This window comes from Bufo gargarizans, chromosome 8 (assembly GCF_014858855.1).
Source record: "Bufo gargarizans isolate SCDJY-AF-19 chromosome 8, ASM1485885v1, whole genome shotgun sequence".
Taxonomy (NCBI): Eukaryota; Metazoa; Chordata; class Amphibia; order Anura; family Bufonidae; genus Bufo; species Bufo gargarizans.
In genome coordinates this window covers 155,474,321-155,497,351 of record NC_058087.1, presented here as the reverse complement: position 1 = coordinate 155,497,351, position 23,031 = coordinate 155,474,321, and the positions used below count along the sequence as shown (strand labels likewise).

The following is a 23,031-nucleotide window of genomic DNA, read 5'->3' as shown; positions in this document are numbered from 1 at the left end:
GCTCTACCGCAGTCCGGCCTTACCAGATGCTTGACTATTTCTTAAAATCCCAATATACAGTTTAAAGCGATCAGTCTATGTTTATATGGTATGAAAATATATGATATGGAAAATGCATGTCTTGTCGACCCGGTTTGTAAGGTTAGAGAAAAGTCGACTTCAGAAACTGCACCAATCTTATCTAATAGCTGTCTCTGGTATTACAGCTCTACCTATTCAAGTGAATTGTGCAGACATAGCCCATGGGTAAGAGTGGCACTGTTTCAGAAAAAGCTGACTCTACAGCTCATACAGCTTTTTTTAAATGGACCTGTCAGCTTCCCTGATGTTTCTTTTAGGAAATACATTTTTTCCACCTGTAAGGCCTCATGCACACGACCATTGTTTTGGTCCGCATCCGAGCAGCCGTCATTCACTTCAATGGGGCCGCAAAGATGCGGACAGCACTCTGTGTTGTCCGCATCCGTTGCACCATTCCGTGGCCCCGCCAAAAAATATAGCATGTCCTATTCTTGTCCGTTTTGCAGACAAGAATTGGCATGTCTACAATGGGCCGCCTGCTCTGCAAATTGCGGAAGGCACACAGGCGACTTCCGTTTTTTGCGGCTCCGCGGTTTGCGGACCGCAAAAAACAGTACGGTTGTGTGCATGTAGCCTAAAGGTAAGCTTTTGAGATATGTTCACATTGTGTAGGGCTTTATGGTGGTTTTGCGGGTTGGTGGGGCCCTGTGCCATAGGAACTTAGCCTGGTAGCAGGGGTGCTGTTGGTCTGCGGGGTATCACAACCTACAGGTGCTGTATCTCAGTGTCAGTGGTTGCCATGCAGTTCTGTACTACATTACAGTAGGGATCCACTCGAAAAAGGCCACCTTAATGTGGTGAATGATCAAAATGCATCAGTTCTGCAGCCCCGCAAAAAACCTGTCCTATTCTTATCCGTTTTGTGGACAAGGATAGGACATTTCTAAAATAAATGTCATTCTACGTGTTTTCCTTAGACCAGTTCATGATTTTCCAATATTGAAAATTCATATAATTTGCAGCACTTTTAATAACACTCGCTGTTTTTTCCATTGTGGTAAAAAAAAAAACAGTTTAATTATTATAGCTCAATATCATTTGGAAACATGAAACTGAAAATTCTGCACTGCAGTAGAAAATTATTAAGGAGTTTGTCAAGTTTCTTGGCTGTAAGCTGAAGTATCTATATATAATTGGGTTATTCAGCAAGATAACATAAAAGCATTGCGGTAAAGCTACATCTAAAGTAAATCAAAATGAAAGTTTTGGATTGGTCTAGTCAAAGTCCTTACATATGACCTCGATAGAGAGGCTGAGAAATGACTTGAAATGAGAGGTTCACGCAAAGAAACTTGACAATGTATCTAAATTAAAGATGTTCTGTTACAATGAGAGATCTAAAATGTCTCATGACTAAGAGTCTGCCGGCTCGAAACATGTCGGTCTGACGGGAGGTGTTGGGAGACTCTGTCCACTGCACTATATGTACCTTATGGATATGAAATAAAGACTATGCAAGATTTCAATTCAACCACGTGTTGGAAATTTCTCATCTGTTGATGCTTGCAAAAGTGCCTCAACCTTCTCCCTGCTCACCATACATTGTACAGAGGATATGCTTGGTATAGCAGCTCAGCCCCATTGACTTCAATGAGACTGAGTTGCGCCTAGGCCATGTGACCAATGAACCTGACTTCACATGGCCTAGGTAAAGCTGCGAGAAGGCTGCAGCACTACTGCGAATGCCATTGTCTTCTGAAACAGCTGATTGGTAGGGTCTCAGGAGTTGAACCCTCACCGATCAGATACCGGAGACCTATCCATAGGATAGGGCATTAGTTATAAAATCTCAGAAAACCCATCATGTTTTATTGACAAAACAATAGGGGGAAACACTTCTTCTACAGCTACAGTGCAGTTGTTTTACATGCACACACAGGATTGTGCAAAGGAGGACAGAAAAATGGCTGATCTCCTGAGGCACACACAGAAGATTTTTAAAGTCCGGTCTTTAAAGATGACACCCACCTGCGAGTGGTATAACCGCCGGGTTTTAAACAGCACAGGCCTGGGGCTAATGTATGCAATCGGCAGTAACGCCAATCACAGACATTTAATCCCTAAGATGCATGGTCAAATGCCTCAACAGAATCTGAGAGTGCTAAAGCTGGAAGCCAGGCGCTTCCCGGTCCAGACCACCTTCCCCTGGTGAGATTGGGGAAGGCATCCCATAATAGTAATAGGCCTGAGCCTATACAAGGCTTGCAGGCTGATTACTAGTATATTCCAAAGCAGGTCAGCAGGTGGCAGCACTGTTTTGGAATATACTAAATCCTGTAATCTGTTATGGATAGGTATTCAAACAGATGATTGGTAGGGATGTGGGTTGTCCTTACTAGTACATTTTTGGACAACTCCTTTAAAGATGGAAGCTAAGATAAGAATTGATGCACTGTTTTTTTTATTGTTTTTTTAATGGGGTGTTACATAAAAGCATATAGATTATATTAGTTTTGGATAGCATTTTCTATTAATATTGAAATAAGAACTAAATAAAGAGCTATGTGCTAAATATGTACTAACAGAAAGGAGCAAATTATTTCTTTCATAACACAGGTTTGTACAAGTGTATGATTAAGGCTACTTTCACACTGGCGTTTCTGGGTCCGCTTGTGAGATCAGTTTCAGGGCTTTCACAAGCGGCCCAAAATGGATCAGCTCAGCCCCAATGCATTCTGAATGGATAAGGATCCATTCTGAATGCATCAATTTGGCTGCGTTTGGTCTCCGTTGCGTTTTTTAGACGGTCACTAAAATGCAGCTTGCTGTGCGGAGCCAAACGGATCCGTCTAGACTTACAATGTAAGTCAATGTGGACAGATCTGTTTTTCACTGACACAATATGGTGCAATTGAAAACGGATCTGTCCCCCATTGACTTTCAATGTAAGTCAAGACAGATCCGTTTTGACTTTGACTATTTGTGACTGAATAATGCAAACAGATCCGTTATTTACAGATACAAGCGCTTGCATTATTGCTGCGGATCCGTCTGTGCAGATACAAGACGGATCCGCACCAAACGCGAGTGTGAAAGTAGCCCAACAACTTTCTTTCTTGAAGTCCTGATAAAATGTTCTTTTTCAAAAGTTCTATTTCCAGACTTTTCAATCTTGTCACTATGCACTAGCTTTGGTCTATAAAATATTGACAGGTTTGACAAATATTGGTACTTTAGCTCAACAGAGCAGAAAACTCAATATGAGCCAAACGACTAAAATTTACCACTACAGAAGGCATTTTGTTAAATTGGCAGCCCATTTAATATTTGCCGTGCTTCACCTCATTTTGATTTAGATAAAACCGTCAAACAAAGAAATATTACATATCATGATTACACTTTTTTTGTATTAAGAACCCAGGCTAATAAAATGTGCCTTGTCGCTGCAATTTTCGCAGACCTGAGATTTATAAAAGTTCTTAGCAGTATGTAAACTTATGCCAATGTGTCTGCTTATCTCAAAGGTAATGCCTTGTTTAACACCTCACACTGAACATTGTTTTTTTTATAAATTTCTATCTCTGAAGTACAGATTTATAAAAGGTATCCCTAGATGGTTCAGGCCCCATAATGTTCCTTGGTGTGTCTAATTTTATTCAGAGTTTTAGCAAGTTTCATACCAAGATATATTGTGGGGTATTCTACTGTCTAGTACTTCTACTCCCTAAAACTCACTCAGGGAGATTAAAATAGTATTACCATCTCAGACATTGATGACATATTATTAGGTTATGCCATCAATATCAGATATCTCCAGAATTGGCTTCCCATAGAAAGTGTAACTGTCATGTTTTCATAAAAAAAAAAAAATAATAAAAAATATATATACAGTAAAGACCAAACGTTTGGACACACCTTCTCATTCAAAGAGTTTTCTTTATTTTCTTGACTATGAAAATTGGAGATTCACACTGAAGGCATCAAAACTACGAATTAACACATGTGGAATAATATACATACCAAAAAAGTGTGAAACAACTGAAAATATGTCATATTCTAGGTTCTTCAAAGTAGCCACCCTTTGCTTTGATTACTGCTTTGCACACTCTTGGCATTCTCTTGATGAGCTTCAAGAGGTAGTCACCTGAAATGGTTTTCACTTCACAGGTGTGCCCTGTCAGGTTTAATAAGTGGGATTTCTTGCCTTATAAATGGGGTTGGGACCATCAGTTGCGTTGTGGAGAAGTCAGGTGGATACCAGCTGATAGTCCTACTGAATAGACTGTTAGAATTTGTATTATGGCAAACATTCCTGTTGAAGATAAACGTTTGCCTCCCGTCCCATTCTTTTCCCTGCCCACAACATTCTCGGCCCCCTCTTTTAGACCTGGCGTGAGTGTGGAAAAGTCGCAGATAGCAGCGCAAATAACCTTTGCACCACAGTCTGCAACAGATAAATGCCAGAAAACTAGCGTATATCTGATACTAGCGTATATCTGATAGTTTCTATGAGAGATGTCAGATGCTATATGCCAGACATTGATATTTTCTAAGCTTGTCATCAAGCATACATTGCAATAGAGGGATAAGGTTTCATAATGAGCGACTGGACAATTGGTCGCCCATCAGCTATCCTATTCTTTAGTCACCTATATTCTACTCAAAACTAGAAGATTCAAGGGTGACTGCAATTCAATTTGATATCCAATTCTCATAATGTCACATAGGTGTCAAGGGAGTTGAAATATCCCATAGGAAGCTGCTTGTTAAGATTCTCATGTTGGAGAGACTGAGGTCACGGATAATTTACTTTCCCTAACTTAATACAATATCAACATAGCGACATATAGTAGTAAGATTAAAAGGATAAATCTAGTGTAACTTATTCTCCTGAAATGTTTATCCAGAAAAAGGCCAACCCTCTTTCCCCATCAGGCAGAAGTGCATTTTCTCACATTAATGAAAAAAGTCCTAGTTAAGTCTCAGAATGGCGATCAGAACAAATCCGTGTATTGACGTACTGTCTGCCAACCCCAACAATTTTAGTAGGAATGGTTCACCATCTAATGTGTTAGGGACAGATATCAGGAGAGATAAGGCTTTGGGAAAGATAAACTTATTTCCCTTATCACAAAAAGGATCCAGCAGATAAGCTGTTGCCAGAAAAGTACTTCCTCCCCAGTTCCTGCTGAGAATATGTGCATGCTTGTACGTGTATGGGGAAATCAAGATTGATAGATATCTCCAAATAGCATTCAGCCGACAGCTATCGTAAGTGTATGGCTGGCCTTAATAACCCCAAAGGCTGGGTTGTCAGTCTTTTAACTTGCTCAAGCTCTTCTATGTCGGTATGGTACTCTAGTGCCAAAAACTGTACACAATATTCCATGTGATGCTTGACTAATGATATGTAAAGTGATACAGTAGAACTACGTTCTCATCAAGTGTATATATGCCCTTATTTATGCATTGGCGAGTCTAAAAGAAATACAAACCGGATTCCCAAAAAGTTGGGACACTATACAAATCGTGAATAAAAACTGAATGCAATGATGTGGAGGTGCCAACTTCTAATATTTTATTCAGAATAGAACATAAATCACGGAACAAAAGTTTAAACTGAGAAAATGTACCATTTTAAGGGAAAAATATGTTGAATCAGAATTTCATGGTGTCAACAAATCCCCCAAAAGTTGGGACAAGGCCATTTTCACCACTGTGTGATATCTCCCCTTCTTCTTACAACACTCAACAGACATCTGGGGACCGAGGAGACCAGTTTCTCAAGTTTAGAAATAGGAATGCTCTCCCATTCTTGTCTAATACAGACCTCTAACTGTTCAATTGTCTTGGGCCTTCTTTGTTGCACCTTCCTCTTTATGATGCGCCAAATGTTCTCTATAGGTGAAAGATCTGGACTGCAGACTGGCCATTTCAGTACCCGGATCCTTCTCCTACGCAGCCATGATGTTGTGATTGATGCAGAATGTGGCCTGGCATTATCTTGTTGAAAAATGCAGGCTCTTCCCTGAAAGAGATGACGTCTGGATGGGAGCATATGTTGTTCTAGAACCATTGATGGTGCCTTTCCAGACATGCAAGCTGCCCATGCCACACAAACTCATACAACCCCATACCATCAGAGATGCAGGCTTACAAACCGAGCGTTAATAACAACTTGGGTTGTCCTTGTCCTCTTTGGTCCGGATGACAAGGCGTCCCAGACTTCCAAAAATAACTTTGAACCATGACTCGTCTGACCACAGAACAGTCTTCCATTTTGCCACACTCCATTTTAAATGATCCCTAGCCCAGTGAAAACGCCTGAGCATGTGGATCTTTCTTAGAAATGGCTTCTTCTTTGCACTGTAGAGTTTCAGCTGGCAACGGCGGATGGCACGGTGGATTGTGTTCACTGACAATGGTTTCTGGAAGTATTCCTGAGCCCATTCTGTGATTTCCTTTACAGTAGCATTCCTGTTTGTGGTGCAGTGTCGTTTAAGGGCCCGGAGATCACGGGCATCCAGTTTGGTTTTACGGCCTTGACCCTTACGCACAGAGATTGTTCCAGATTCTCAGAATCTTCGGATGATGTTATGCACAGTTGCTGATAATAGATGCAAAGTCTTTGCAATTTTTCGCTGGGTAACACCTTTCTGATATTGCTCCACTATCTTCCTGCGCAACATTGTGGGAATTGGTGATCCTCTACCCATCTTGGCTTCTGAGAGACACTGCCACTCTGAGAAGCTCTTTTTATACCCAATCATGACTGCCAATTGACCTAATTAGTGTTAATTGGTCTTCCAGCTCTTCGTTATGCTCAAATTTACTTTTTCAAGCCTCTTATTGCTACTTGTCCCAACTTTTTGGGGATTTGTTGACACCGTGAAAATTTGAATCAACGTATTTTTCCTTTAAAATGATTCATTTGCTCAGATTAAACGTTTGATCTGTCATCTACGTTCTATTACAAATAAAATATTGACATTTGCCACCTCCACATCATTGCATTCAGTTTTTATTCACAATTTGTTTAGTGTCCCAACTTTTTTGGAATCCGGTTTGTACGAGCTCAGTTGGTTTGCCTCTGGTATCAGACAATCTCACCCCACCACAGGCAACAACAGAATGGGCCTCCTACCTGCCCTGTTTAACCTCTTAATTTTCAGCCCCTGCAGTCAAACAACATAATTTGAAAGAAATCGTCAAGGTGAAAGGTAGAAAAGAAACTTAAATGTAATACATTGTAGACACCTATACCTTATCACATTTATTGAAAGATTACTGCACATATTTTTTATGAACGCGGAGCACATTAATCGTGATCACGAAATCAATGAGATTTGGCTATGTCATATACATCTTTTTGTCTACCTTTGTAATTCTCTTATGCTCAATAACGTATCTTAAACAGTTTACTCTCTGACAAGAGACCTTAATTTACAGAAGTACCAGAAGTCTAAAAGAAATACGAGCTCAGTTGGTTTGCGTCTGGTTTTAGACCATCTCACCCCACCACAGGCAACCACAGAATGGGCCTCCTACCTGCCCTGTTTAACCTCTTAATGTCCAGCCCCTGCAGTCAAACAACAAAATTTGAAAGAAATTGTCAAGATGAAAGGTAGAGAAGAATCTTGCATGTAATACATTGTAGACAAATATACCTTATCACATTTGTTGAAAGATTACTGCACATATTTTTAATGAACACAGAGCACATTAATCGTGATCACGAAATTAATGAGATTTGGCTATGTCATATACATCTTTTTATCTACCTTTGTAATTCTCTTATGCTCAATAAAGTATCTTAAACAGTTTTCTCTCTGACAAGAGACCTTAATTTACGGAAGTACCAGAAGTGTCTAACTTCTGTATAATCTTTTAAGTTACTGCATATGCCAACTTTACTGCAATGTGTACGTTATTAATTACATTGTTCTTGTATTATGCACTGTTGCACTGTCTAGCTGATAACACAGATTACAGCAATCTATGATTACAATAAGCCATGCCATAAGAAAAATCCAGCTCTTTCACATACAGTAGGTAAAATTAAACTGAATGAAACTTCACCATACACATAAACTACAATTACCTATCCTGATATCCAGTGAAACCTCAATGAGACAACCATTTAAATTGACATAAGAAATTAGCTAAATCTCTCAGAGAACAGGTCCATAATACATAGGATTCAATGGAGCAGAAAAAAGCAACAACAAAAAAAAATGTTATGTATTGGGCCTGATGAGAGGGCCATTTTCTGTGAATAAATAAAGGTTCTATTTTGGGTATTTGTCTACCTTTAAATCCATGGTGACAGCACTTGATATACGTTTGTTTGTTTTTTCTACAAAAAAAAAAATAATCTTTGAAAAAGTGCAGCAGGTCATATATGACTTACCCAGTCTTTAAGCTGACCAAAGCTTCTTGAACTCCTTTCTGATTAAACTTTACCATGTACTGATGCATTTCAGGATAATTGTTTCTAATGTTCCTTTCTGTACTGCCATTGGGGACTGTGCCAAATCGAAATGGGGGAGAGTATTCGTATGACCTTTGAAACTAGACATTGAAGAAACAAATATACAGAAATACAGTAATTAGATCATAACATGACATGAGCACCATAGAACTGCATGAACAGCAAGTACTATATTTCACCAGTGGGATACCTCTTCCAATAATGTGACACAAGCTCCAATAATTATCATTGCTCAAAGTACTGTATTATGGTTTAGGAAACAAATAATGTTCTAGATTCAAGTTACACTGGTAAAAAGATGGAAAACGTAAAATGATATGTTGCCCTTAAAATGTTAAACTTATCCCCCAAACCAGAGGTTGGCGTTGCAGAAAGAAGGCATTTGGGTGGTTGGTGGAGCTTTGTCAGTTAGCATCTTTTCATCAACAGGGCTTTTCAACTTTTTTCCATTGGGATCTCGCCAACTAGATCATGGCCAAAGACCACGGTAAAAATTTAAAACGTCTCTCCATCTATCTCTCATGTATCTCGTGAAGCATGTAAAGCAAAGAAGCACAGACAGGGGCGTACACAAAAATCACTGGGCCCCATAGCAGGAATCTAAATTGGGCCCCCATTCCCCTTTTATAGCCCCTCTCTTTGTTCCATGAACTATTCTTGCTGCTGCGTTTTATAATTTATGCCATCAGGGCCGGATTGGGATTACAAAACAGCCCTGGCACACAAAAGAGGTATAACAGATGCAGTGTGTACAGATGTATAGTATATACAGTAGTGTACAGTTATGTGAGGTACGTGGTATAATATATGCAGTGTGTACAGGTATATAGTATATTCCCTAGTGTTCTGATATGTGAGGTACAGGGTATAATATATGCAGTGTGTACAGGTATATAGTATATACAGCAGTGTACTGATATGTGAGGTACGGGGTATAATATATGCAGTGTATACAGTATATACAGTAGTGTAATATATGATTTACGAGGTATAATAAATGCAGTGTGTACAGGTATATAGTAAATACAGCAGTGTATTGACACCTCGTACCTTACATATCAGTACACTGCTGTAGATACTATATATCTGTACACACTGCATATATTATACCTCATACCTCACATATCAGTGCACTGCTGTACATACTATATATCTGTAATATTTGTACATATTGCATGTATAATACTGTGTAATATATGCTGTGTGTGTGTGTATATATATATATATATATATATATATATATATACACACACACAGAGCAGTGTATTGATGTGAGACATAGAAGGTATAATACTGTAGATGCAGTGTTTACAGAAATATGTGGTCAGTTATACATTATGGTCACTGTGTGTGTGAGGTACATGAGGTAGTGGTCACTGTATCTGTCTGACATATTATACATGAGTGAGCAATGAGTAAAAACAGGGCATGGAGGGGGGAGTAAATGATGAAAAGTGGAGGACCTCCTCTTACCACTCTATTCCAGTCTGTAAGGATCAATGCAGACAGAGCTGCTTTTGAACTTCTAATACTTCCTGTTAGGGGCTGAAGGACCAGTGATGATGTCATCACAGGTCCTGGCAGATATACCTTTGAAACCTAGGAACTAGGTTGATTCTGCAGGACCTGTGGACCTGTGATGTTGAAGATGATGTCATCACAGGTCCTGGCAGATGCACTGTTCTAACCTGGGAATTACACTTTACACTGTGCAGTTCCCTTACAGGACCTCTGATGACATCATCAAAGGTCCTTTAGCTTTAGAAAGATAAACAGGAGAAATTAGGGGGCGGGCCTCTCTTCCACTTCGGGCCCCTCTTTCTCACGGGCCCCATAGCAGCTGCATGTTCTGCCTATATGGTAGGTACGCCACTGAGCACAGACAAAAGAAGACAACTATTTGGCAACACCAGAGACTAAGATTCCCCATACACATTACTGCATTGTCGGCTGAACAGCAAAAAACAAAGGGTTTGACAGTCCAATGTATATGAGTAGCTTCTAACTCTCCCCTGACTGATCATTATGGGGGTGGGGGTGGGGGGGGGGGAATCAGGTGAAATAAAAAAAGATTCTTCAACATTTTTTTCTACTCTCTATCCATTAAAAACACATCCACGTTCAGCCGAACGTGTATGTGTTTTTAAAGTTCAACATTTTTATTGAGAATTTTTCAAAATATGGTCAGCAGTACACGTCATTGCATAAACCATTCGAGGTGGACGCAGCCACCTGAGACATTGATAGTGCCATAAAGAAAGTTTCCATTATCATGGAATACACGTATCTTACATTAAGTTTAAATCAGCAATAGAACATACAAAGCAAAAATAACAGATATTGAACACAAGTCTGTCTGCTCAGAAGGCTCAACTGCAGGAGGGACCTGACCAAAGGCATTGTATTTAATTATGACCATTCCCCACTTAAGGGCCACAGGTTTGAGGGCCAATTACCTAGAAAACCTCGAGTGAGCCATCCAGGGGCTCCAGGTATGTTTGAATTTCACAGGGGAGAGCATCGAAGATGGAATCATCCTCTCATACCGGCATGTAGTGTTCAGCTCAGTCACCACCTCCAGGATATCTGGAGGACTCACTTTCTTCCAATGGCGGGTTATAACCAGTTTAGCGCTGAGTAAGATGTGCCCCATTATGGGCCTCGTGTATGTGTTTTTAATGAGTAAATTATAGTTGACTATAATAGATATGAATAGGAAGGTTTACATACATACCTTTTTGTCACTAAGTCCTGTCACTTGATCAACAAATTCTTCTTGGATCATGAATGCAGCCAGGTTAGCAGTGTAGCTTGCCAAAAATATTACAGCAAAGAAAGCCCAAATTGACACAATGATTTTGCTAGTCGTGCCTTTTGGATTTTGCACAGGTACTGAGTTATTAAAGACCAAACCCCAAAGTAGCCAGACGGCCTTTCCAATGGTGAAAGAAGGTCCATGTGGTTCTGCAATATCAACAAAGAGAATATAATCTACATGCAGTTCACTATAATTTACTAATCCAGATAAGGTTTAATTCCCGTAGATTTCTGAACACAATCTGTATACATGTTTTACATATAACATATAAAGCTCCTCCTAAATAATGGTATGTGCTCATAATTATTCATGTTCTCATTAGAATCTACTCAGTATTTCACCTGTCAGAGTTGTAGTTTGTGCTTCCAAAACCTGACAGGACAATTCAAGCATTGTCAACTATTTTGAAGTTATGGAGCTGAGTCTTCTGGTCATGCAGTCATGCAATTGTAAACAGGTATACACAGATATTTTTGTGCTTTCTGTTCCCTTCTTCTCTTTCTGTCATCGTTCTTTATCATACTTCTTTAATAATTCCCATTTCCTTTTGTGTCTACTAGGACAAGTATTCAAGGAAAATTATCTAACAGCCCCAATACACAATGGAAACTAACACTACAAAGTTTTCTTTCGATTTGGATTATTTTCATTAGGGGTTGTTACCTGGAAAAAAACATCATGTATCAATGTGCAATTGTAAAATTTGAAATTAAGGAAATTAAAATCTAGGACTACATTCAGTGGGTCCCACAGCAAATTTTTGAATGTAAGCCCCCTAGCAACAACTTCCATGCAACCCTCACTCCTGCAACTAGTGAAGCTAGTTCTCTCACACCATGCCAAGCAGTCCCTCTATTTCCTACATGTACTGTATATACTGTATATCATGTCACTGTATATATTGTCACTGTATATAATGTAATTGTATAATACTGTTGAGGGGGCCTTGACACCAAAAATTTTCAATCCTCCTCTCAGACAGGTGCCTTCTGAGTTCTGGCTGCTTCCCCTGGTTCCACTATTGCTACACCTCTACCAACATTTATTAAGACTAGAGTTTCATATGCAAGACTAAAAAACAAGATTATTGGGGTGAATTTCCCAAAATTAATTAACAGGTGCTTGTCTTAAAGTCAGATAATTAAATCTATGCCTGCTATGACTAGGCATAAATGTGTAAGCAAATTAGCTCCAATTTCTGGCTTTAGTATTTATATGACTGTTTGAAAGTTTATGCCATGTTTCCTCTGCCAAACCATGCCCAATTTGTAGCTTTTGGTGAGCAAAGTGAAAATGTTGCACAATTTGCAAATTTTGGAACAACTTGCAAACTTTTAAGCCAACTGCCACTACCTTGAGGAGCACTACAACACATCTGAAAATATGTTTAAACGCATATAGAGTAATATAAAAAAACAGAAGAGAGACACTAAATGTTACAGTATATCCCAGAAAGCTGAAGTTGGCCACACATATGTATAGTCTTACATACTGGCCATTCAAATAAAAAGCCAACCATCTAATACATGCACAGGCTGGATCTACTAGAGAGAGTCTTTTTTTATTAGCAGCTATTTCACTTTGGCTCATAGAGTGCAGTCCATTCTCTATGACATCCAAAAGGCTGTAATATTTCCTGATAGGTGAGAAATTAAAGAGTTTGTGCCATAAACTACTTTTGACGTTTCTCTTTGGATCGGGATATATTTAAATTAGTAGCAAAACCCCTTTAATAATCCTGCTATTTCTATTTTGCCTCCAATACACTGCTACCAAACTTGACATATTTTTTGTCCCATAAGAGGCACTTTTTTCACCCAAAGTGGGAGGAAAATGTCTTATGGGGCGAATACTAATGAATGCTTCCATTAGGAAAGCACTTATTAGTACCGGAGGAACGGGAAGCAGTGAAGGCTCTGTGCTCACCGCCTCCTGGTCCTTGGTTGTTGGCTATGCTGTGGCTGCACACAGCGTGAGGGTGCTCTGTGACCTAACGCTGTGTGCATTGGGCCACAGCAAAACAGCCGAAGGCAGTAAGAAGAAAGAACCCCACAGCCACCCACCCCCCTTAGCCAGAGCTGTAAAGGAAAGATGACTTAACTGATACCTAGGGCCAGTTCCTTGCTTCTTCTCCTCCAGGCCTGTGATGTCCTGTTGGCTCCAGCAACTTCTGGTTTGACATTACAGCAGCCAATCATTGGCTGAGGCGAAGACCGGATCTACGTCATGTGATAATTTGTCATGACGTAGGGGAAGCTGGTTACTGCTATGGCCAGTGATTGGCTATGCAATGTCAAAATGGATGTTGACATTGTGGGAGCCCAGTGGAACATCTCAAGCCTGGAGGAGATGGAGCAGGGAGCCGGTGCCGGGAAGCAGATAACTAATCTTTCCTTTACAGGTCTGGTCAAATGGAGGGGGTTTGCCAAAAATTCCCCATTCTTTCACATTAAGGCTCAGTTTAATTACACATTACATATGCATGCAGTGATTTTTTAAAAATGAAACATTGCTTTTATTGTTTGGTGAACCTTTAACTGACTAATGATGACACTGTAATAGGAAGATTTCATTTTTTACAAGCTAAGAATGAACATCATTGGTAAAGAAATATTCTATTTTGCCGTCTATGACTGAACATCACTGAAAAAACATCAAATATCAAAGGAAAAAAATCTGTTTCTGTCATCTGTCATCATATTAACAAGACAGTAGCTGACGTAGATGTGTATAAACAGCAAAAACATGTTTTCTTGCTGAGTAACCATTCTAGCTGCATCCTAATTGTTATTTATCTGAAAATCCATATTGATATTTCAAAAGATTTTATTTACAGCATGCTTATTAAAGGGTGGGGGGTTTCAAGTAGCCATACATTTTAAACACAGTGCCCATGGCTATATATGGTTGATGCATATAAACAAGGGTTTTCCAATATAAGAAATCCCTTTAAACTTTTTCTGAAGGAGAGATTTTTTTTCGTTCCTTGCCTTCCCAGAGCCATAAATTTTTATTTTTCCATTCACATAGCCATATGATGGTTAGTTTTTTGCAGGCAAGTTGAACTGTATAATGACACCATTCAATATTATATATATTATAGTGGGAAACTGAAAAAATACCAAACGGAGTGGAATTGGTAAAAAAAAAAAATTGTGCCACAGCTTTATGGGTTTCTTTTTCATTGTGTTCACTATGCATTAAAGCCAACATGTTAACTTCATTCTCTAGGTTAGTACAAAGCGATACCACATTTTCATATTTTTTTTTATACTCAAAGAAAAATTCAATGTTGCAATTTTTTTGGGGCATTCCCATATTCTGACCCCCATAACAGTTTCATAGCTACATCTATAGTTTTGTGAGGGCTCATTTTTTGTGAGATGATCTGTAGTTTTTATTGATACCGTTTTGGAGCATATATTACTTTTTTATTCCATTTTTATTCCATTTTTGGAAAAATTATGGATCAACCATTTGGATATTTTTTTCCACTATTCAGTTCACTATATAGGATAAATATTTTTATATTTTTATAGTATGGGCATTTTACTTTTAATATGGGGAAAGGGAGGGGTGATTTGAATTTTTATATATTTGTTTAATTTTTAAAATGTGATCGTCTGAATGCTTCTCCCATAGACTGCAATGACTTAACATTGAAGTCTATGGGAGATTCACACAAGTGGGGCTCCATATGAACTTTACTATGGCTGGCCTCAGAGCATTCAGAAGGCCTGAGGCTGCCATGGAAGCTGAACAGCTCCCTGGATGTTGGTGCAGTGGAGCAATTCAAACCTGCTCTCCCAGGAAAAGATCTCTCAGATGCCATGGCTGTAAAACAGCAGAAACCCATTGGTTATGGTGCAGCGCAGCTCCCACCTTTAAAAGGGTTGTCTCATCATGGACAATGGGGGCATATTGCTAGGATATGCCCCCATTGTCTTATAGGTGCGGGTTCCAGTATTGGAATATTACGAGAACGGAGCCCCGCAAGGTGGTGGCTGGAGAACTCCAGTCCAGCCACCACCTAACCGGCTCCCCATAAAAGTGAATGGAAGTGTACACTGCATGCGTGGCTCCCGCTCCCATTCCTTTCAATGGGGCCGACGGAAATAGCCGAGCCAATGCTCAGCTATTTTCTCCAGCCCCATAGAAAATGAATAGAGGGCAGCTGCTCCTTCACTTGCGGGGCTCCGTTCTTGATATAGGTGCTGGTCCCAGCGGTGGGACCCACACCTATAAGACAATAGGGGCATATCCTAGCGATATGCCCCCATTGTCCATGATGAGACAACCCCTTTAAAGACCTGACATCCACCTTTCATGTACAGTGGATGCTGGGAAGGGGTTAATTTCCTTTACACAACCATAGGGTTAAATGATGATATGCTGACTGTCTGCAGGGTAGTTACTCGGGACCCCCTCTATCTGCTAGACAGAGAAAATCTAAGAAAGAAACTCTCACTTTGGTAGACCTGACCTGTCCATGAATTACATAGATGGCAATTCATGTCTACTGCGTAGGAAATGTATAGCCTCAATGGCAAATAATTTGAAGACGTTTCAGAAGCTGGACCAGTTTCAATAAAAGATCTTTATTATCTTAAAGAGAAACTGTAACCACAAAATGCAGTACAATCTGTAGGTAGCAAGTTCTAGAGCAGAAGTATCTGAGATGATTGATATACAGGGAAAAGATTCAATAAAGGATTTAAATCTCAAGGTGGCCCATTTAGCGGTTTTCAGCTGGATTATTAAAGGGATTGTGATAGCATAGTGTGTGTGTATGTCTGTACAGAGATAGTCGTCAGTCACTGATAAGACATCCCGCTGTACATCTGAACTCAGAAAGAGCAGAGATTTAAATGTATAAATTGCAACTTTTGCTTAATCTTTCGACTTGAATCTATACATCAATCTGCCCAGCTCCTCCTGCTCTATAACATGGTGCTTGCAGATTGCACTGCATTTCATGGTGAAAGGTCCTCTTTAATCTCTTTAAGACCCTAAACTTAACTCTTATTACCTATAAATAAAGAAACAGCATAGTGAAAGACATGCACAGTGAAAGCTTACACGCTGACCAACAAAGGCTTGATGATGGCAACTCAGTAAAGAGTTAAACCGTTCCTAAAACATGATTTAGAAACAGTCTTTTATTCATGGGGAAAAAATGAGCCTATACGCCTTGGGGCACCTACTAATCGCGGATAGTAGATTGTCAGTTTGTGTCTTTCAAAATTAACATTTTCAATTCATTTTTAATAAACACTTCAAGCATTATCACTTTAAATTCATAAGATTTACGCATTCTATACATATCTCATCCCAGACGTTTTTAGGAAGTATTACTAAATACAGTTTATAAGTACAATAGAATAATAGGTAGGTATTAAAAGAGATTCTTTGAAAACACATACATGTACAGATGGCCGATAGTTAATATACTGTAAACTTAATATAAGGTGAGATTTATCAAGACTTCAAAGGAAAACTGTCTCAGACTGGGTTCACATTGCATTTTTCCCATCCGTTTAATGTATACAAAAAGTCTATACGTTAAACGGTTGCCTCAGACTGATTTCATACAGTGGCATCCATCCATCATAGTCATGAGTAAGGGTCAAAATTTTTGTGATCCAAAACGCGTAGACATGTATGCATTGTATGTCGGCTTTTAAAGCACGTATGTATTAAGATTATCACTTTTCTTGGGAAGCTGGATTTTTCTCCTGTTTGATTTTTTGCATTTGGCGTTTGGTTCCTGACATCTATCCGCTTCTCCCTTGGATTTTGAACAACCGGGGAGCACAGCAATCTGACTTTGTTTGTATCCATTCATCATAGAGTTCCATTATAAAAAAACCCTTTTTTTTTTTTTTTTTTTTTTTACTGGACTCTGCAGGATACAAGAACGTAGTGTGCTGCGTTTTCTATCTTTCTTTCCTAATGTATACTTTAAACGGAGGCATAAAATGTGATTTGGGCCCACTCTTAGTTGCTACAGATGAGCAAAGTTTAGAAAAATTTGATTCGACAGCTTGGCCGAAGTTTGACAAGAAATTAGATTTGTTACGAATTAATTTGTCACAAAGCGTTAAATTAAAATCCTATTCAGCCTATCAATCAATGGGACCGTTTTTAGAGGCCGCTTAGACAGAATTGCACCTATCTAACGGCCATTAAAAATGGTAATATGCTAGTGTAATATACCTTGCTCGCACAGATGCAGTCCGCTCCTCTCTTAAGTGGAAAAGACCTGATAAAGAACATGCACTGAGTGTGATGACGTCACCAGGAGCTTCCAGCTTGATCACGTGGTGACTATGCTGTAACCATGACTTTGATGAGGTGAGTTTTTATTGTTTCTGTTCTTTCTAACACAACTTTAGCCACCATTTTAGGAAAAAATTTTTACTAGTGTTGGTCGAGCACCAAAGTGCTTGTGTGCTTGAGTAGAACACTTCCCGAAGCTCAGGTGCTCTATAGAGCACCCGAGCACAATGGAAGTCAATGGGAGAACCCGAGCATTAAACCAGGCACCCCCTGCTCTGAAGAGGGGGGGGGTGTCGGGACTCTAGTTCGGCTTAGGAGTCCCTGCTCTGACTCCATCTATAGCTATATCCATATATGCTTGGGGACACCCAGTGTATTTAAATCTAATTTAGCCTCTATTTCTGAAAATTTTCTGGCTATATTTAAACTCACAACCTTCTACATTAGAGCCAAAAATCTTAACCACTACACTATAGAGCTGCATGGCCAGGTACTTTAAAAAAATTAAATAAAAAATTTGACTTCTGCTGTATAGGAATACTTACTAGTAGTAAGTATTCATATACAGCAGAAGTCTCATAATATTATTGTTATTGTTATTATTATTATTATCATTATTATTTATTATTATTTTTTAAGTAACTGACTATGCAGCTCTATAGTGTAGTGGTTAGCATTCTGGGCTGTAATGTAGAAGGTTGTGAGTTTGAATCCCATCAGAAATAGAGGCAAAATTTATTTAAATATATATAAGTTTTTAGCCATAATATATTTACATGTATTCGTAATTACACATTTTTTACAATTACTAAAAAAATATAAAATACATAAATTTAATTTAGCCTCTATTTCTGATGGGATTCAAATTCACAACCTTCTACATTACAGCCCAGAATTTTAACCACTACACTACAGAGCTGCATGACCAGTTAGTAAAATAAAATAAAATATGAGACTTAAGCTGTATAGGAATACATACTAGTAAGTATTCCTATACAGCAGAAGTTATATATATATATATATATACAAAGGGAAAAATGGCGGCACTGGCTGCACTAGGAAAAAAACGGGTGCACGCTCCTGGGGAATCGACCTCTTACCCCAACCAATATATCCAGAAAAAGGACGGCACTCCAGCAGGATGAAAGTGAAAAACTTCTTTTAATCGACCATACGGTGCAACGTTTCGGCTCAACTGAGCTTGAGAAAGGCTCAGTTGAGCCGAAACGTTGCACCGTATGGTCGATTAAAAGAAGTTTTTTCACTTTCATCCTGCTGGAGTGCCGTCCTTTTTCTGGATATATATATATATATATATATATATATAGATAGATATTTATTTTTTATTTTTTTTTAAAGCACCTTGCCATGCAGCTCTATAGTGTAGTGGTTAACATTCTTGGCTGTAATGTAGAAGGTTGAGAGTTTGAATCCCGCCAGAAACTTTTCAGAAATAGAGGCTAAATTAGATTTAAATACACTGACTCAAGCACACGCGATATTCGGCCGAGCATAGCATGCTCACTCAACACTATTTGTTGCCATGAATCGTAAGGTAATTCGTCTTTGCGGCAAATACAATTTTTCCTAAACTTCAGATCAAATTCTACTTGAGATGCTTAAATTCACTCAACACTATTAGTTACCGATAGAAACCAATCAGATACTTCCTTAAATTTTTCAGAGCTCCTTTGGAAAATGAAAGAATCAATCTGATTGGTTGTAATGGCCATCTAAGCCAGTTTTCCTTTGCACCAGTTTTTATAAATATCCCTTACAATCTATAATTAGTGTGGCACAGATGTTTTTTCTCCAGAAAGTTCAGATGCACAGGGAACAGATCCATACCTGTCACAAGTTCTATCCTTAGAATAGGTCATACTGGTTTCCACAAAAAAACAAAAAAAAACGTAAAGAGGTTTTCAGAAACTTTTAACTGATAACCTATCCTTAGTGAATCTCAGTACTGCCTCAGCCTTATCCAAGTAGCCCCACAGTCTTCTTGCAGCCTATACTAGGCCAATGATATCACATTTGATGGTCACATGGCCTAGGTGCAGCTCAACGCCATTGAAGTAAATGGGGCTGAGCTGTGATACCAAGCACAGCTGCTGTACAATGTATGGTGCTGTGCTTGGTGGGCCGTGAGAAAGCCATGTCGCTACTGCGAGTGCAAACAACTGATCAGCCGGAGTACCCAGTGTTGGACCTCATGATCCGATACTGATGACCAAAGGATAGATCAGTATAAAAGTCTCTTAAAAAAACCTTTAAAAGAGTCTACATTACAAAAGCAAGTAAAAGATGGATGGAGATACCCATGTGTATGGCACAAACTATCTGAAGCAGCCTATAGAAATTTTTTACATTTTGACATTTCTTCTTAATTCATAGAACCTTCTAAAGAGACACTCCAGACAAACATTATTGATTTGAAAAAGGTACCTATTTGTTGCATTTAATGGAACACATGCTTTACTTCTTCCACCATACTCCTCAAAAATGGTTTAGGTGATCCTGTTACTGTATAGATTCATAGCCCTTTAGGATAGTTTAACTGCAGTTCCGTGAACAGGGCCTGTAGCAGTGGTTGTCAAATCACTAAGTGCCCTGCAGCTACAGGCTGAAGGTGAAGTGCTTTCCATTCTAGCTGTGTTGAGCTTTTTTGGCCTCATTTACTTTGAAACTTTCCAACTCGGAAAAGCTGGAATCCGACTTATTTCTATCGACATCAGTGACAATTTTCAGTAGGGCAGTTTTTATGCATCAATGCTCCCTTGTCATCATGATTAGTGTTAATCGAGCATGCTCGGCCGAACACCAGTCTCCTCCCCGCACGTTTGTTGGCTGCTATGCAGCCAATAAATGTGCAGGTAAGTAGTGCCCTTCACTTTAATGCCGTAGCCATGTTGGTTACTGGCATTACCGTGATTGGCTGGCCGGAACGCGTCATTGGGTGCTAAATAGCACCCGATGACATGTGTTTAGCTCAATGTAAGTCAGGGAGAGCTGTGCTGAAGAAGGGAAAGATAGTGTAGGGAGTGAAATTTTTTATTTTTTTAAGTTGAAAAACTTGTCATAGACCCAAAAGTCCTTTTTAACGACTATTGTTGTGTATATTTTTAGCATAACCTGCGCTAAATTGCTTAAACTTTACAGACCCGAAAGTCCTTTAAAGGATTATTGTTGTGTGTGACAGCAGCAATATATATTTTTAGCGCAACCTGCACTAAATTGCTAAAACTTTACAGACCCAAAAGTCATTTTAGGACTATTGTGTGTGGCAGCAATATCTATTTTTAGCGCACCCTGTGCTAAATAGCGTGCAATAGTTAGGCTGTTGCAGACAGCGACATTATCTGCTCTACATCTCCTGTGTAACGTGTGCGCATCCCAGGAATATCAGTGACATCCAGTGTACTTTTTCTGTAGACGGTGTCCGCTGCAGACAGTGACATTACCTGGGGTACATCTCCTGTGTAACATTTCCACATCCCAAATAGCTGTGACATTTCCTGTAATTTCTTATTAGCAACTGGTGACATGAGCAACATTATTTGCGGTATTTCCCCTGTGTAACATTTCCACATACCAAATACCTATGACAATTCCTGTCATTTTTTATTAGCCGCTGCTGACATCAGTGACATTATCTGTTGTATTTCTCCTGTGTAATGTTTCCACATCCAAAATACCTATGACATTCCCTGTAATTTTATATTAGCTGCAGCTGACATCAGTGACATTATCAGCAGTATTTCTGCTGTGTAACGTTTCCACATCCCAAATACCTATGACATTCCCTGTAATCTTTTATTAGCCGCTGGTGACATCAGCAACATTATCTGCAGTATTTCTCCTGTGTAACGTTTCCACATCCCAAATACCTGTGACATTCCCTGTAATTTTATATAAGCCACTGGTGACAGCATTGACATTATCTGCGCTATATCTCCTGTGGCCCGTTTCTGCAGCGTCCCACTCGTGCACATGGGCACTGCAACAGCTTGTTATGTCATATGTTATATCATGCTGTATTTCATTCTTATGTTAAATCCCTGTTACCAGGCAGTTAGTTGCACTACACACATTCCACCACTAGATGATGGGGATAGCACCACAAGATATATACCTCAGTTCAGGCCTAGTTTAGAGGCAGGAGGAGTAGGAGTTGAAGGAGTGAGAGTGCAGTTGCTAGCTGTTTTAGTGGAAGTCAGTTCAAGTGAGAAAGAGTGGATAAAGACACAAAGGACAACAGCCATTTTACCAGGCTTTAAGGACCTTTGGATTTAAGGTGAAGGATCTATTAGCTTCCGGCAGACTAACCATTAACAAGCTGGAGAACAAGGACCAGATTCAGGACTAAACACTTGTGAGTACATAACTTCCTACAGTGGCTTGAGAGATAGCCACATATACAGCCTGTTACTGGGATTTATCACATCCAACCTGCATGTTCATAAGAGATTGTTTTATAACTGGATGTGAAGTGCTGTTAAGACCCTGGTTACAGTAAAGTTCTTAGTTGGATTCAATCTCTGTCTCATTCTTCTATCTCCCTATTACAACCACTCTCATCATCTTGCACCACCAAGGTGCTGGCGTCACAACATTACCTAAGTCAGGGGCCCAGCCGCACAAGCACTCAAACCCAATCACCATTAAGGGCACCTCAATCAACACCGGGCCAGTTTTCCCGGTAATAGAGTGTGCCCCGGAGAATCTAGTGCTGTTCTCCCCTTCACTGCACTTCTGGCCCATGGAGGCATATGCTAACCGTGAGTAACCGATGAACTGTTGTACCCCTCGGCCCACCGTGAACTTCACATGTTCTCCCCTGGGGACCGGCACATTGCATTTCCACATCCCAAATACCTTTACATTACCTGTAATTTTTTATTAGCCGCTGCTGACATCAGCAACATTATCTGCGATATACAGTCAGGTCCATAAATATTGGGACATCGACACAATTCTAACATTGTTGGCTCTATACACCACCACAACGGATTTGAAATTAAACAAATAAGATGTGCTTTAACTGCAGACTGTCAGCTTTAATTTAAGGGTATTTACATCCAAATCAGGTAAACAGTTTAGGAATTACAACAGTTTGCATATGTGCCTCCCACTTGTTAAGGGACCAAAAGTAATGGACCAATTGGCTTCTCAGCTGTTCCATGGCCAGGTGTGTGTTATTCACTCATTATCCCAATTTCAATTAGCAGATAAAAGGCCCAGTTTTCATTTCAAGTGTGCTATTTGCATTTGGAATCTGTTGCTGTGAAATCTCAAGATGAGATCCAAAGAGCTGTCACTATCCGAGAAGAAAGCCATCATTAGGCTGAAAAAACAAAACAAACCCATCAGAGAGATAGCAAAAACATTAGGCATGGCCAAAACAACTGTTTGGAACATTCTT

The 23,031-nt window shown here is 39.4% G+C and overlaps 1 protein-coding gene across 1 annotated transcript in view; it reads right to left on the bottom strand.

Annotated features, from left to right (window-relative positions):
• GRIN2A (glutamate ionotropic receptor NMDA type subunit 2A) overlaps positions 1–23,031 on the bottom strand; it is an 810,811-nt gene that overhangs the window by 65,289 nt on the left and 722,491 nt on the right. The window contains exons 8-9 of the mRNA XM_044304525.1: positions 11,247–11,476; positions 8,432–8,592 (exon numbers count right to left, since the gene is read on the bottom strand). Of these exons, the coding sequence (XP_044160460.1) occupies positions 8,432–8,592; positions 11,247–11,476 (391 nt within the window). The remainder of the gene's footprint in view (positions 1–8,431; positions 8,593–11,246; positions 11,477–23,031) is intronic.